General features: G+C 44.2%; 2 protein-coding genes across 2 annotated transcripts; both read left to right on the top strand.

The window, feature by feature from the left end:
* Nucleotides 1–6169: 6169 nt before the first annotated feature.
* LOC136652736 (olfactory receptor 13H1-like) lies at nucleotides 6170–7108 on the top strand. Its single transcript, XM_066629658.1, has one exon. The coding sequence runs from the start codon at nucleotides 6170–6172 to the stop codon at nucleotides 7106–7108; it is 939 nt and encodes a 312-aa protein (XP_066485755.1).
* A 6074-nt stretch (nucleotides 7109–13182) lies between these two features.
* LOC136652738 (olfactory receptor 13H1-like) lies at nucleotides 13183–14118 on the top strand. Its single transcript, XM_066629659.1, has one exon. The coding sequence runs from the start codon at nucleotides 13183–13185 to the stop codon at nucleotides 14116–14118; it is 936 nt and encodes a 311-aa protein (XP_066485756.1).
* Nucleotides 14119–15487: the final 1369 nt, after the last annotated feature.

A 15487-nucleotide genomic window follows, 5' to 3' on the forward strand; every position in this document is an offset into this window, starting at 1 on the left:
ATGTGTCCTGGAAAATAACTTGTCCATAATAATAATAACCTCTGTTTCCCTTTGAGCAGGCCCCTGCATGCAGCACATAGCCTTCTTGTAATTAATAAAGGATATGTAATAAATTATATATAATGTAGTTTTAAATTTAATAATAAGTAACATAGTGTTTAAATTAACCACATGAAATCAATTTATGAGTGTTTTTAGCTTTCATTTTGTCATATCTGACATTTTTCTTGGATGTCCTACATTTTGGTATGCCTTGTTCTCTTTTGCAGTTATGACATCTGGTCACCCTGCACAAGGCAATCTTATTGACTGAAAGTGATCATGTGAGATCCTATTACTGCCTGCCATCTCTTCCTTCTGCGTTACTTACTTTCAGGCCAAATGCCCAATTGCACAGATGGGAAGAACTTGGATTCATGAAAGTCATCTCAGCAGAAACAGGCACTGAAAAGTAGCTGGGATTCCATTTCATAAGAACATAAAACAGCCCCACTGGATCAGGCCATAGGCCCATCTAGTCCAGCTTCCTGTATCTCACAGCGGCCCACCAAATGCCCAGAGAGCACACCAGATAACAAGAGACCTGCATCCTGGTGCCCTCCCCTGCATCTGACATAGCCCATTTCTAAAATCAGGAGGTTGCACATACACATCATGGCTTGTAACCCGTAATGGATTTTTCCTCCAGAAACTTGTCCAATCCCCTTTTAAAGGCATCCAGGCCAGATGCTGTCACCACATTCTGCGGCAAGGAGTTCCTCAGACCAACCACACACTGAGTAAAGAAATATTTTCTCTTGCTTGTTCTAACTCTCCCAACACTCAATTTTAGTGGATGTCCCCTGGTTCTGCTGTTATGTGAGAGTGTAAAGAACATCTCTCTATCCACTCTGTCCATCCCCTGCATAATTTCACTCTTGGCTTTTGTGAGTCTCTGTAATGAGAATCTTGGGTGCTACCTTGGTCGGAATGTTGCACATTTTGGTGCGTTGGGAAACTGTGTGTTGAATTGACATTGTGTAGAAAGTACACAAGAGTGACTGAGCAATGTTGCCCTCTTTGCTGCACAGCTGCTCTCCTATACCTCTGGTTCATGAAAAACACACTGGGAAGCTTTAGTATAGCTATTTATTGAATAGGGATCTGGGGTTTGCTTTAGAGTTCCTGGACCTCATCGTAGTTGTGGTAGTTGGGATCTCTGCCACATTCTCCATGCCTTTCGGTCCAAAGATCTGGTTTTAATACCACCCATCAGGGCCAATGAGAGGGGACTAAAGGGGTAATTTGTACTCATGCCCAGGGTCAAAAAGGAGGCCCAGGACCCAAAGGAGGGGGCTCAGAAATTTCTTGGGATCTTACATTTTCCAATCTCACCTGGACTCACTGCCGAAGTGGAATGCAGGGGCACTACTGTGGGCATGGTAGCTGCTGCTGCTGCAAGCCATATGCATCAGACATACTCCTCAACACAGTGTCAAATCTGGGAGGAAACTGGCCTGCTACAGAAGCTCTGCGGCTTGTGGATTTGCTGACCATGAAGGAGTGTAGAGGAGCTCAGGAACACAGCCGCAGAAGTATGTTTTGATACACAAAGGACGCTTTCCAGTCTAGTGTGAACCGAAATACAATGATGGTAATTTTCTGCAATTATTTTCTATATTTAAAAGATTTTAGAGAGGCTTAGGAGTGTGTTTGGTTTTCCATATTACTGTATCTAGCTGCTAACCCCTAGTGGGCAGGAGACCTGGATTCCGCATCAGGAAGTACTGAACTCCAAAGACGATTCCAGCTGTCACCGGCACCACCCACCCTGTTTCGCCCCCCCCCCCTTTGGGAAGGGGCCCAAAATGGGACACATCCAGCTGTGCATTGTGCAACCCAGATATCCACTGGGTTCAGGAGGGTGTGAAACTGCAGCTTCAGTGGTCACAGATGGACCAGCTGGGTTGGTGACAGTGGGGCCAATTGAACATGGTGGGGGATTCCCCCCTTGGACTAGCTGCCTTGCTGCCAGAGAACATTGGTGAAATAGGTGAGGCTGAGGGGCCATTGTCTGTGCACAAGGGAGGGAGCCCCTAATCAGGTTCCAGTTCCTGGAGGTAGAGAGAAGTTGTTTGGATCAGATGGGGCAGATGTCATCTGAATTTGGCCTCCATTCCTTCGGGACTGGGGCAGTCACTACAGCAGCCTGATTGGAGTGGAAGAGCAGTGACATTAAGAGAACTGGCAGATGGAAATCTGCTGCCTTCAAGGGTTATGTCCACCCACGTTCAAAGTGGCCAGCATGGCCTTTATTATAGGGGTGCTTTTTAATGGGTGTTTATGTTTTTCTTTCTGTTACATTTGGGCTGTACTTTGCTAGTAAAGTTCACTGTCCTCTGGGTCTGCAAGTGGGCATGCTCCAGTGCCTTTGGAACTCATCTGGGCCTTGGGAACCTAGCTTCTATTCGCTGAGCAGCCAGAAAAGGAACAAAATAGGGCAAGCTCCTGCCACTGGTGCGTATCCAGCACTTGCCTCCTTCCCAAATTCTGGTCATTCATTTTGTCAAAAATGACCTGGGGGTTGGACTGCAACATGGACTTGTGCCAGTGATATTGCTGGTGCAGGTTCTAGTTGCCCCATAGTGTCTGCTGGGGCAAGGAGTCACAGGGCCACCCGGCAAGGCAGGAATGTCTCCTTACCCTTAGGAGAGACCACCAGTAGCTGAAAATCCCCCATTGGATGCAGCAAAACTATGCCAGTGCTGCTACATCACATGCAGGGTGACCAAATATGCCTTTAAACACTGTATAGAAGAGGAATTTTGGCAGGTGCAGCTCAACGTGGAAGGATTTAAAAAGCTGCACCTGCCAAAATTCCCTCTTCTATACAATGGTTAAAGGTATAGGCACTCGATCCTCCATTGTATCTGGTCACCCTGATTACATGGGGATAGAATGGTGCAGAAAGAGACTAACAGCCCAATTCTAACTTGTGCTGGAAAGAGGCAGGCCACTAGGCCTGCACTGTATTCAGAACAAGTTTGGGGCTGACTGCAGGTCAGCCTGGGGAAAGGGAAAATTTCCCCTTACCCCATATCATGGTGTAGCAGCCCCAATAGGTCTACTTGGATCTGCACCACCTGATGAGGTGGTGCAAATCCGAGCAGCCAAAGACTGCCCTGATCCACCCAGGAATGGGGTCAGCATATGGCATAACTGCCAGGTCCTGGCCCTGCCTCCCACTCCCCACCCACCCTCCACTCCAAAACACCTCCCTCCCATATCTTCCCTGCCCTCCCCACACACCTCCAGACCCCTGTGTTGGCCGAGCTCAGCCAACACAACTTACCCTCTCCCAGAGGCCCATGGTGACACAGGCAGGCCAGTGTGCATCCATGCACCAGCCTATCTCCCAGAAGAGTGGCACAAAGGTGCTTTATGGCACTTTAGGGACATTCCCAGGCTGGCACATGGGACTTGCGTCAGCCCAAGTTAGGGTCAGGACTGTGCCCTCAGAAACTGTGTGTACTCAGAAGTAAGTCTTGTTTTGTTCAGTGGTGCATTCTTCCAAGTAAGTATGTTTAAGATTAAAGCCCTACCCATGTAGTGCAATCCTTTTATTTGCCATTCAGTGCAAACCTGTATATGTCTACTCAGAAGTAAGACCCACTGAGAACAATGGCATTTACTCCCAGGTAAATAGTATAGGATTGCAGCCAATACATCTGTGTGTAAAATCAGACATAATTGTGAAAACCACAGGCTATAGCTATAGATTATTTCATGAACGTTCTCAAACAAATGAGTCTCTGGAGATTAAACCCAGTAGGAATGTACAAGGAGCTTGGATGGTTCTATGCACCTTTATGAAGCAAGGATTCAGTGGTATTTATTGATACTAAATGAACTCATTTAAGAGGCAAACACATTTCTTGAAGGAGGATCACCACAGAAGACCAAGGGGCCATATGACCTGCACTAGTTGTCTTTAACTAGTAACATTGTATTACCTTTATTTTGATGAATATTTTCAGACAAAAGAAACCTATTAAAAATGCTTTAAGGTACACTAAAACTGAAATATCTAAATTATTATTTTATTTTTTCGGGTGAAGAACTCTACCATTGTTCCAAATGGTCTTTCTCTCTCCCTCCAAAGCTCTCTTAAATTTACCAAATCGCTCATTCTTCCAAAATTATGGTTAAGGAACCTACTTCAGAAACCTTATTATTTTTTTTTAAAAGGTCCATTGTAATTAAAATGACTTGTTTGTACGTTAAGGAGTGGAACAGCAAAAAAAAGGTAAGGCATATATTTTATTTTTTAATTGACATGCTGATTTTAATGAAGTTACTATATGTCCATGTTTGACTCAGGTTGCAATCCTAACCACACTTTCCTGAGAGTAAGCCCTATTGAACAAAATAGGACTTACTTCTGAGTAGACCAGGTTAGGATTGTGCCCTCAGTGAGGTTGTTTTAGCAATTATTATTATTATTTTTTGCCATTCTTATGTGCAAAGCTGTCCCTCTGTTGCAGTGCCTCTAGTCTCCCATGGCACCCTAGAAACTATCTCTGAATGTATTTTGAAAAGCCCATGGATTTCAGTAGAGTTCAGAAAATGCTTCAATATTTAACTCCATAGAATTTCTACCTGCTTAACTTTCAAAGAGGCCTGCCCAATGTGATGCTCTTAAAGTAAGCAAGCTGCTCTTCTGTTGCCAGAATACTTTATACAGCACTGGATACATGGTTGGATACAGTTAATCCAATTTTGCCATTTTTTAAAACTGTAGTTGCATGGTTCACTTGGTTCATTACAGATGCATCAGTGCTGGAAATTTGAATAGGATTGGTCCCTTTTGTCTGTTGCAGCAAAAACAACAAAGTACCTTGTAGCATAACCAATGTATTACGGCACGGAGTAGTTTATTTCATCAGATACAAGAACACTTCAGAGCTTCTATGCACAAATAAAGTTCCTTATGAACACAGTTAACTGCAGTGCAAGGGAATGGGGCAATCGCATATAGGTAAATAGGGCTTGCAAGTATTTTGAAATCTACGTTGGAATTGGTTTGCTCAGATAATTCAGTGAACCATGTAGTTACTTCATTATAAACAGTTCGGTCCTTCTTTTCCCTTGTTTTCTAATCCTGTTTTTCCTACTTGCATTTTATTGTGGCCATCCTTTGACTCCATCAGGATACAGGTTGACAGCTTTCTCAGCTTGCAGATCCCACTTAGCTGTGGAGGACATCACTATAGAACTTGTATATTTGCATATGCAAAATCTCAGTCCAGGACTACAAGAGAGAGAGAGAGAGAGAGAGAGAGAGAGAGAGAGAGAGAGAGAGTGTTTATGTTTTATGGAACAGGAAAAATAACTGTCAAGTGGGGGATTGCTTTCCAGCAGCAGACTGCTACCTCTGATTTTAAACTGTTTTTGCCTCCTTGTAGTGGCTGCCATGTTTGTTTTTTGTGTTAGGTAAGGGTATCCTTGATCATTCTGGGACAAAATTGTGCATCCCGCACCATATATAATTTTATGAAATTTGTCTTTAAAAGATTGATGTTATGAGCCATCAAATCTCATAGATACAAATATTCCAAAAAGGTTTCCACAATTTTAGTCATGACTGTTTATAATTTCTTTAATTATATTCTGCACTCCTATATCCTGGGATGATAGCTTTTAAGAAAAGCAAAGATAGCAAATGCATACTACTACTAATTCTTCTTTCATCATCATCATCATCATCATCCTTTTCTGTAGATCCCAGAATCTATCTGAGAAAGCAGACAGAGATCAACTTTCCCAAGTTTCTTACTCTATTAGTAGCTCAGGGAGAGTTTCCTAATCATGTAGCAAGCACAGTTAATTACATCATGTTGCATTATATTTAACGTTAATGATAGCAAGTGGATTTGTTTCAGATCAGTATGGCTTTTTTGAAGTGGCCATGCATGTTTCCGTTTTAATATTGATATTTATCTACCCTTAGATTTTGTCCAACATTGTACACAAGACTTATCTGAACTTCTAGTATGGAAATATTGTAGTCTGTATTATTTCATTTTTGATACTACATTGCTAAATCACTGCATAATGGTGATAAGAAAATCCAGCATCCATCCAAAACTGAAAGCTAGCTTCTTTGACCACTGCAGCTATCATCCTCATGATGGAATTGGGAGAACTGAATGACACTGTAATCACCGAATTTGTTCTCATTGGATTTGCAGGAAAACCCAAGACAAGGATGGGTTTAATGAGCTTTTTGATCTTTGCCTATCTGGTGACCATGATTGGGAATGGGATCATTCTCTTTGTTGTGATAGCAGAGCCCCGGCTTCATAACCCAATGTACTTCTTTCTTTGTAATTTGTCCATTGTTGATATCTGCTATACTACAGCTTCTGTTCCTCAAGCTATTGCCAACTGCTTGGTGGACAGACCTGTCATGTCCTTTAACATGTGTTACACACAAATGTATGTTGGCATTTATATAGGATCAACAGAATGTTTCCTACTAGCAGTCATGGCTTATGACCGGTATGTTGCCATCTCCAATCCCCTGCGTTACATGATTATCATGAACTGGAAAATTTGTGTTATGTTGTCTGCAGTTTCGTGGGTGGGTGCCTTCTTCCTTTCTGTAGTCCCCATTGTTGCTCAACCATCCCAGTTCTGTGGACACAACAAAGTGGATAATATCGTCTGTGAGCTCACAGCTCTCATGAAACTGATTTGCTCAGATAATGCTGTGGGCCAAGTGGTCATGTTTTTCACAAGTAGCTTCACTCTTCTTGTCCCCTTTGCTTTTATCCTTTTTTCCTACTTACGCATTATTGTGGCCATCATAAGACTCCATTCGTCAGGGGGCAGGTGGAAAGCTTTTTCAACCTGTGGGTCCCATTTGGCTGTGGTTGGATTCTACTATGGAACGTGTATATTCACATATGTAAAGCCACAATCTAAGGTTTCGCAAGAACGAGATAAAATCATTCCTACAATTTATGGAACAGTAATTCCTTTGTTAAACCCTTTAATCTATACACTGAGGAACCAAGAGGTCAAGGGTGCACTTAAGCGACTGACAGAGAAGAAAATGTCATCCTAGGACTGACAGAAATGTGTGTTCTTTAGATCACTGTGATTTGGAGTAAAATAGTCAAAAGTGATGTTTTTAATTGATGCATGTTCCCCATTCACTTGGATAGGAGTATGTTTTTACATCAACACAGATGTGTGAGTAAGGAACTTGAAATACTTATACAACTTATTGCCCAAGACTTTGTCACTGGACTCCTCTCTCTACCCCCCCACCCCAATATCTGGCTATGGTTGAAACTGAAGTTTAGAAAAAGTGAAATTGGAAAGAAATTTCAGCATTCATGTCAAACAAAACTTATCCAAGCATTTTCAAAGGAAATCCAAAGAGTTTTTGTAAAACAAGTGAAAATCTCAGGGGGAAGGCTTTGTTCCTGAGTTTCAGAGTTGAGTTCGATGTATTTACTTGACTGAAACCGGATAGACTGCGAGAAGTTACAGTGGGTGGGGTGGGGGTGTTAAGAGACACTTTTTCAAGTAGTACTCCCTTACATTCAGTGGAGAGAGAACAAGTGTCCTGCATCACCCCAGCCTGGCTTTTTTCCCCAGTGGCTATTGCGGGTGTCTCTTTTGCATCTGTTTTAGATTGTGAGCCCTTTAGGAACCAAGAATCATTTATTTGTATTTTGAGTGATATAAACCACTTTGTGAACTACTTTTGTTGAGACACAATATATAAATATGCTTAATAATTCAGCTGCTATCACTAATGCATTGTTTAAAAATGTAGATGGTTGCCCCATTTCTTCTTATATATGAATGGGGCATTCTTGCCAATTAAACAAGTCATTGCTTCAATCCTATGTATTTGGACCCTTATTTGTAATGCCATTTTATGTTGTTTTGTCTCACAGTGCAATCCTATGCATTAAAAGTAGTATTTAAACAATGTGTGGAGAGGTCATTTGGGCAAAACCTGCATGTGTACCAGAAGGACCAAATTTACGTTATTTGATTTTTCTCTGTAAACCGCTTTGTGAACTTTTAGTTGAAAAGCGGTATATAAATACTGTTGATTGATTGATTGATTGACCTGGTAGGCATTATGCAAAAGTACCCCAGTGTACCAGAAGGACTGGTATGCTCATGACCTTAAACTAATGGAAGCAGGGCCTTTCAGAACGTATCATCCAAACAGGCCCTAGGTTCCCAAAGTATGCGCTGCAGGGCCCTGGGGCATTGTTCTGCTCTCACAGGGCACCATGTGGCCTCTTCTTCCTGGCTCACTGGACCTATATAGCACAACATCTTGCATGACCGAGTGAGATCTCACAAGAATAACACAAGATTTTGTGCGATCTTGGCCTGGCAAGCCAGGAAGAGACCATGCGCCACCCCTGTGAGTGTGAAGGATGCTGTGGACCTGGCGAGTTTAGGAACCTCTGCCCTAAGTAATGGGCAGGCCAATCCAAACCTGCTGTGGAACAGGCACACTGGCTCACCTGCGCTGCATCCAGAGCAGGGTTGGGCCAGGTTGCGGCACAACTTGGAGTAAGGGTTACCCTGTATCATGTGGCAGCTGCTCCTATGGGTCTACTTGGATCTGCACCACCTGAATAGGTGTGCAGATGTGAATGACCTGGTGTAAGGCCAGGCCAGTCCTCCCAGGAGGGGGTTAGGATCTGGCCCAAGTTCCAGATCGTGGTTCGACCTTGTCCTCCCACCAATCTGCCCACCAGCCTCTCTCCTGTGCCCCAGAACACCCCCATTACGCCTTCCCGCATCCTCCTCAGACCCCTGCACCAGCCTGACTCAGCAAGCACGAACACACTGTTCTGCTAGTGCAGCAGGGCCTAATTCAGTCTCTTGGAGGCTGGCACACATTTGTGCACTGGCCTCCCAACTCCCATGATGGCGCAAAAGTGACTTATGGCACTTTTGCTACACCTCTGGGCCAGCACAAAGGATTTGTACTAGCTCAAGAGCACTTCTGGATTGTGCTCTAAGTCAGACCTTCTTCATTTGTCACTTATGTGAACACTAGAGGTATGGCTGGGGGCAGGGAGTGTATGCCAGCACATTCAATTCCCATGTCATAATTTGCCATCAATGCCTCTTGGCCACAGTCCCTAAGAATTGCAACTGCTTCATCAAAGGAAGTGTAGCAAGCAGAACATAAATGAAGAGGAATTCCATCACTTACTGATTGACCCCTGGGAAAACAAAGATGTAGAATTAAACCCTAGCAGGTGCCTTGATTGCCAGTTCCAGCAGATGGCACTCTGGCTCCAGTTTGTGGTGCCATTTTGAACCATTCAGGGTGATCCTTCTGATAGTGGATGTATGATTACTCTATCCAATGCTTTTGGTCTCCACAGCCCTTCAGGTGGGCAGTGGGTTCAACCCCCTTGCCCTTGCTGGCAGTACAGTGTGTATAGGTTTGCAGCCAAGCCTATCTGGGAGTAAGTTCCATTGGTTGTAAAGGCAGGGAGAAAGGCAGGAAAAAGGATTTGAAAAGCAGACCCAGGTGGACTACGCAGTTGCTTTAGCTAGGGTGTAAATCTAACCCACCTTCCAGCACCGACATAAGGGCAATGCAGCTCCGAGGTAAGGGAACAAGCATTCCCTTACTTTGAGAGGCCTCTGTGAGTGCCACCCAACTGTAGGATGCAGCACACGTCTCATTGGCACCACTATCCCAGTGCTGGAAAGTTGGTTAGGATTTGGGCCCTAGCCTCAGAGAAGGAAGGAAGGAGAGACTGAGTTCCCAGGCAGAAGAGCATTCTTTCAAAGTAGCCCAGAAGGTACTGGAGCAGCAGACTTCAAAAGAAAGGCAGCTCAGCAGGTAATGAAGCCGCAGTTTGCAGTAGTGCCTCTGGGAAAGTGGCAGGGAGATAAAGGAAGACCACAGTCTGATATCTGCCTTAAGAGCAGGTTGCCATAGCAGATCTTGGGCAGTGTATGGAATGGGGGTGATTGATTCAGCACCAGAGGGTAGCTGAACAATTCACAGGCACATTCAACAGCACATAGCCTGTTTCAACATCTACCAATAGGGGGAGGAGTCTAGCTTTTTATACCTAAAATTTCAGAGGCAAGCACAGAGGTTAGTAAAATTCACATGCCACACGACTGGCTTGTGTTATGCTCTCTGGCATGCATCCAGCACCACTTGTGTGTGAAAATAGATAAAATGTCAGGCAGCAATCAAGTATTCCAAATGGTTCTGAAACTCACCACAGCTGTGGCGCCCTTTACACTCACAGGGATATCATGTGGCCTTCCCGCTCACTGGGCCGAGATTGTGCAAAATCTTGCACGATGTCATGTGAAATCCGGTGTGATCACACATGATCCTGCGTAATCTTGGCCCAGTCAGCTGGGGAGGCTGTGCAGTGCCCCTGTAAGCGCGCTGTATAATGGGGCTACATGGCGCACTGCTTGGGAACCACTGAAGTTTGCAGTTCTTCATTCACATATGATACATGCCTGCATGCAAACAGACTTCAAAACTTGAACAGGTAATGTTAACAGTAGCTTCAAATAATGAACTAATTATGTACAGTTAATTAACCTCTAGATAACATGCCTAACATGAATTTCAAAGTGCTAAGTGTTTTGTTTTGTTTTGTTTTAAGACTCTCCTAGGCTTATTTATGAGACCATTTGTTTTAACAAAAACACTCTTGGGCAAACCATTTTTTGTCTATACAGAGCACCTACAGAAGAAGGAGGATTCGTTTCACATCTTATTATACCTTATGTCATAATAAGATCAGGTAGAGATTCTAGCTCTTTTTCCACTGCAATGAATCCTTTTGGTGAAACTAAAATGAATCCTGTTATTTTCATTTGGTAAGAACAAGACTCAGAGCCCAATCCTGAACTTGGCGCAGCAGCTTCGTGCTGCCACACAGTGTCACAAACAGGCCATAAGGCACGTCTGCGGGTCCAACCACTGGGTTACCGCCTGTGCTAACCCAGCACTGGCCGGTGCTGGGCTAGCACCGGTCTAGCGCCTAACAGGCACCTGGCCTCCTCTGCTTGGTAGTCTCAAGACCGCCGGGACGCAGCACGGTAAGCGAGGGTGTGGAGGGGGGCAGGGAGGAGGCGTTCCAGGGAGGAGGGAGGCTGATGGAGGGCAGAGAGAGGGTGGGAAGGAGGTGTGATGGGGAGGCGGGGCAGAGAGAGGGCGAGCGCTATGCGTTCCAAGGGGAGGGAGCGGGGAGGCACAGAGACGGGTCCAGTGGATCCTGTCTGTTCGTGCATGGCTCAACACCCTACACGAACGCCTTTACCTTACCGCCGACCTTTTGGTCGGCAGTAAAGTGAGTAGTCCCATTGCAGGGCTGCTTCCCTTACCCAGGAGAAGGGGTCAAAAGTCCCCTTTCCCCCAAGACGCCGTTTGCGCCAGGCTGAGGCATGCAGGATGCTGCGGTAGCCGTTCTCATCGCCGCTGCAGCCAAGAGCCCCAGGCAGCTCAGGATTGGGCTGTGACTTCGTACACCAAATATATAACATAGTTGAATATACGGAATTTCATATATATATATATATGAAACTGTATTTTCTTTGTATAGAAAATGATGCAAAGGCTGTGTGAGTTAAAGATACTGTACATGCTGCAGTCACATTCCTGTTTGTAATTTTCATCAAAAAAAAATTCTTATTGTGAAGTTGACTTCTATCATCCTGTCCAAAAACATAATATGAATTTCAAAAATGGTACAATTATGTTGAACTTCCATTGGTGACATACGCTTAAAGATGAAGGAAGACTTCATCTTCAGGAAGATGTCTTCAGGAAGTCTTTAGGAAGACTTGTTTTCAATAAGGTATGGTGCTTAGCTATTTACAAACAAGCTGTCCTGTGTTGGTGTAATTTCAATGGTTTTCAAAGGTTTCTGACAAATGGGAGATATCTGGTTTGTGTCTCTGTGTGTTAGCACACACATTTGATTTCAGCAGGAACAAACAAACCCTCTTAAACTGCCTACCTCTTAAACTGAAGACATGTATCTTCATCCAGGTTTAAGTAAGCTCGGAATAAGACCAACTAAATTCCCTTTAAATCAGCCATTTTCAACCACTGTGCCATGGCACATTGGTGTGTCGTGGTTGGTATGTAGGTGTGCCGTGGGTGATTGGGGGAGAATCATTTGTTAGTAGGGTCACTGAGGGATGCAAGCCCCTGCTGTCAGCACAGTGTGCCTTGTCAATTGTCAAAAACCTGATGGGGTGCCTTGACAATTTTAGTGCCTTGTCAGTGTGCTGTGAGATGAAAAAGGTTGAAAACCACTGCTCTAAATAAAGAAACGTCCTGTTTCAACTGGTCTCTCAACTTGAACTGGTAATGATGGTCCTGAAACATCTCACAACATGAGGAGGTACAGAGAACGTATGGACATAAACTACTAATACGAATGACAATAGCAACTTAAATCACATCAGTCACTATTGGTTCTTTGTTTGGAAATACAAGCAGGATCTCTGAGAGGAATTTTATCAGGGGGTACAGAGTTTCTTTTGGGCCCCTTTGCAAAGAGGGAAGGGTGAAACACAGCGAGGGAGGGTGGTTATGGGCGAGCGGAATAGGGGCAGGGAGGGGCAAAGCAGGGTGAGGGGAAGGTAGAGAAAGCTGGAAAAGTCTTTGGAGCCCAGGTCTACCCACCCATGTGGCATCGGTAGTGTCCCCAGCATCCCTAGTCATGGTAGTGTCCCCAGAAGATAGCAAAAATGTCAAATCCCAGGAAATTTAAGGCCCCCCTCCTTTGGCTTCTGAGCCTCCCTTTTGACCCTGGGCCTGGGTACAAATTACCCTCTTTACCACCCTCTCCTAGGTCCTGAATACAAGCATATGAAGTTCATTAGATGCAAGCTCCCTGCAGGATGGATGTGGTGAAAACTGGGTCATACTTTTCACTGCTGCTGATTAAACAATTTCATTTCCAACAGCTCCGTTCTTCCTGTTGCTTGCATTTAATCTTAAATATTCTTTTTCCATGCTATCATTGCCTATATCACGATTCAAGACTATCAGGACAATAATTGGTATATTTTCTACTGTTATTCTTTCTTTTCCCAAACACTACATAAGAACAAATATGCTTTTTTGTCCCCATTGCTCTCCACAGACAAACTACTATGAAGGTCTCAGAAGAGATGAACGAGACTGAAATAACTCAGTTTCTCTTCACTGGATTTTCTCACCGACCCACAACAAGGATGGGATTGGCAGCTTCCATGACCATTGTTTACTTGGTGACCATGTTGGGAAATGGACTTATCCTCTTGGTGGTCATAACCGATTCACGGCTCCACAATCCTATGTACTTTTTCCTTTGCAATCTGTCCATCATTGATATCTGTCTTTCTACATCTTCAATTCCACAGCCCATTGTCAACTGTTTGGTGGACAGACCTGCCTTATCTTTTGGTAGGTGTTACACTCAAATGTACATTAGCATATACCTTGGATCGACTGAATGTTTCTTGCTGGCAGTCATGGCTTACGATCAGTATATAGCCATCTCCAGTCCACTTCGTTATACAATCATCATGAACTGGAGAGTTTGCATCTCGATGGCTGTTGGATCATGGATAGTAGCTTTCTTTCTTGTTGTAGTTCCTGGCCTTGCAAACCCATTCCGTTTTTGTGGACACAACAAAATAGATCACTTTGCTTGTGAAGTTACAGCAGTAATGAAGTTAATTTGCTCAGACAAGTCTGTTACCCAACGGAACATGTATTTTACCAGCACCTTCACAGTCCTCTTTCCCTTCTCTTTCATCCTCTTTTCTTATCTCCGTATAATTGTGACCATTCTGAGAATCCATTCAGCTGGTGGCAGACTGAAAGCTTTCTCTACATGTCTGTCCCACCTGGCTGTAGTGGTTGCTTTCTATGGAATCTCTATAGCCACATACATCAAACCTCAGTCGAAAGATAGCCATGATAGTGACAAAGCCATGTATGTCATTAATGCAGGAGTGGTACCCATGGTAAACCCTTTAATCTATACTCTGAAAAACCAGGACGTGAAAGGGGCACTTAAACGACTGATGGAGAAGAAACTGTGAAGCATACATCATCTGCAAATAAAGTGGATTGGTTATTAGGGAAGTGATCAGCTCCTACTTTGTTTCTGATGATTGCAACCATCTTTTGTTGTTCATGGAGACTATACTCAGTTTTCAAAATTCTAGTTTTGGGTTAAGCCAGTTTTGGGCATCTTCATTTTTGAATGCTTTACATACTGGTTATTACAAGAGACGCTTGTTTCCAGTGAGTAAGATTGGATGACAGCCTACCATCTTACTGAACACTATGGGCTTACTTTTGAGTAAAATAAATAACACCATTTTCAAACACCTCTGGATTACTTATGGTAATCATTGCATAGCTGGGGGGAAAAAACCCAAAGATGTTCATGGAGTTTTTATACGATATCTAATGCAAAACTGAAGCCAGTTGTTTGAACATCTCATATACTGTATATTATTGGTGGTAGTTTCTGCCTAGTTGGGAGAAAAAACTGGGGGAGGACAGGAGGGCTGCTGGTGCAAATGGCTGATGCAAATGGCCAAATGCCTGGAGAGCAGTGGCTTCCTGTTGCTCCCCCCCCCCGAGAAGTTTTCAGCAGTGGGGGAGGATTGAGGGCAGTTTCGATCGAGGGGGAGGATCGAGGGGGAGCAGAGGGGAAGATCGCAGTGGTACTAGCAAAATTGCAAAAAACCTATCCCCCTTTCCCCACCCCAAAATGCCCCTGGGTCTTCTTGGACTTATGCTGGCATAGGTCTGAGGAAACCCATGGGCAGCCAAGGGCCTACAGGTTGGTAAGTAAGGGGATCACCACACCATAGCATGCAGCGAGAGTGCACTGCATGCTATGGACTAGCAGGGGATTGGATCGGGCCCTTAGTTATGTGCAAAGAGGCTTTAATGTGTTGGTGAGATTTCATTACTTTAAAGGATTTACCAAACATGAGAATTCTGATGCAGGTACTCAATTTATGCATTGGCATAGCTGAGAAGTTAGCTATGACAGTGTTCTCAACCAGTGCTACTCGTATCACTGGTAGTATTTGAGGTGGTACATGTGGGACCCCCAGACCCCCCACATTGCCTGGCAGCAACACCAGCAGTGCAACACAACAGGCTTGAAAAAGCCCTCCTGTCTGCCCTGAATCTCTTACCAGTGTTTGTTGTGTTGTATCTGGTCATCTAACCTGGTAGTAACTGGCAATGACATCATCGCCAGTTACTTCCAGTGGTACTTCCAATAGGTGGACAATGCGAAGTAGTACGGTGGGGGGGCAAAAGTCGAGAAACACTGAGCTGTGACTAAGTTCTGCTGATTTTTCCCTCCCCAACTATGACAGGCATTCTCCCACCATGATTTCTGTGATTCTATATTTCAGCCATGGAAGTCGGGTTCCCCTCAAGAGA

This window comes from Tiliqua scincoides, chromosome 5, assembly GCF_035046505.1.
Source record: "Tiliqua scincoides isolate rTilSci1 chromosome 5, rTilSci1.hap2, whole genome shotgun sequence".
Lineage (NCBI taxonomy): Eukaryota > Metazoa > Chordata > Lepidosauria > Squamata > Scincidae > Tiliqua > Tiliqua scincoides.

Coding starts and splice junctions, on each gene's coding strand:
- LOC136652736 (XM_066629658.1), top strand. CDS start 6,170: ATGGAATTGGGAGAACTGAATGACACTGTAATCACCGAATTTGTTCTC.
- LOC136652738 (XM_066629659.1), top strand. CDS start 13,183: ATGAAGGTCTCAGAAGAGATGAACGAGACTGAAATAACTCAGTTTCTC.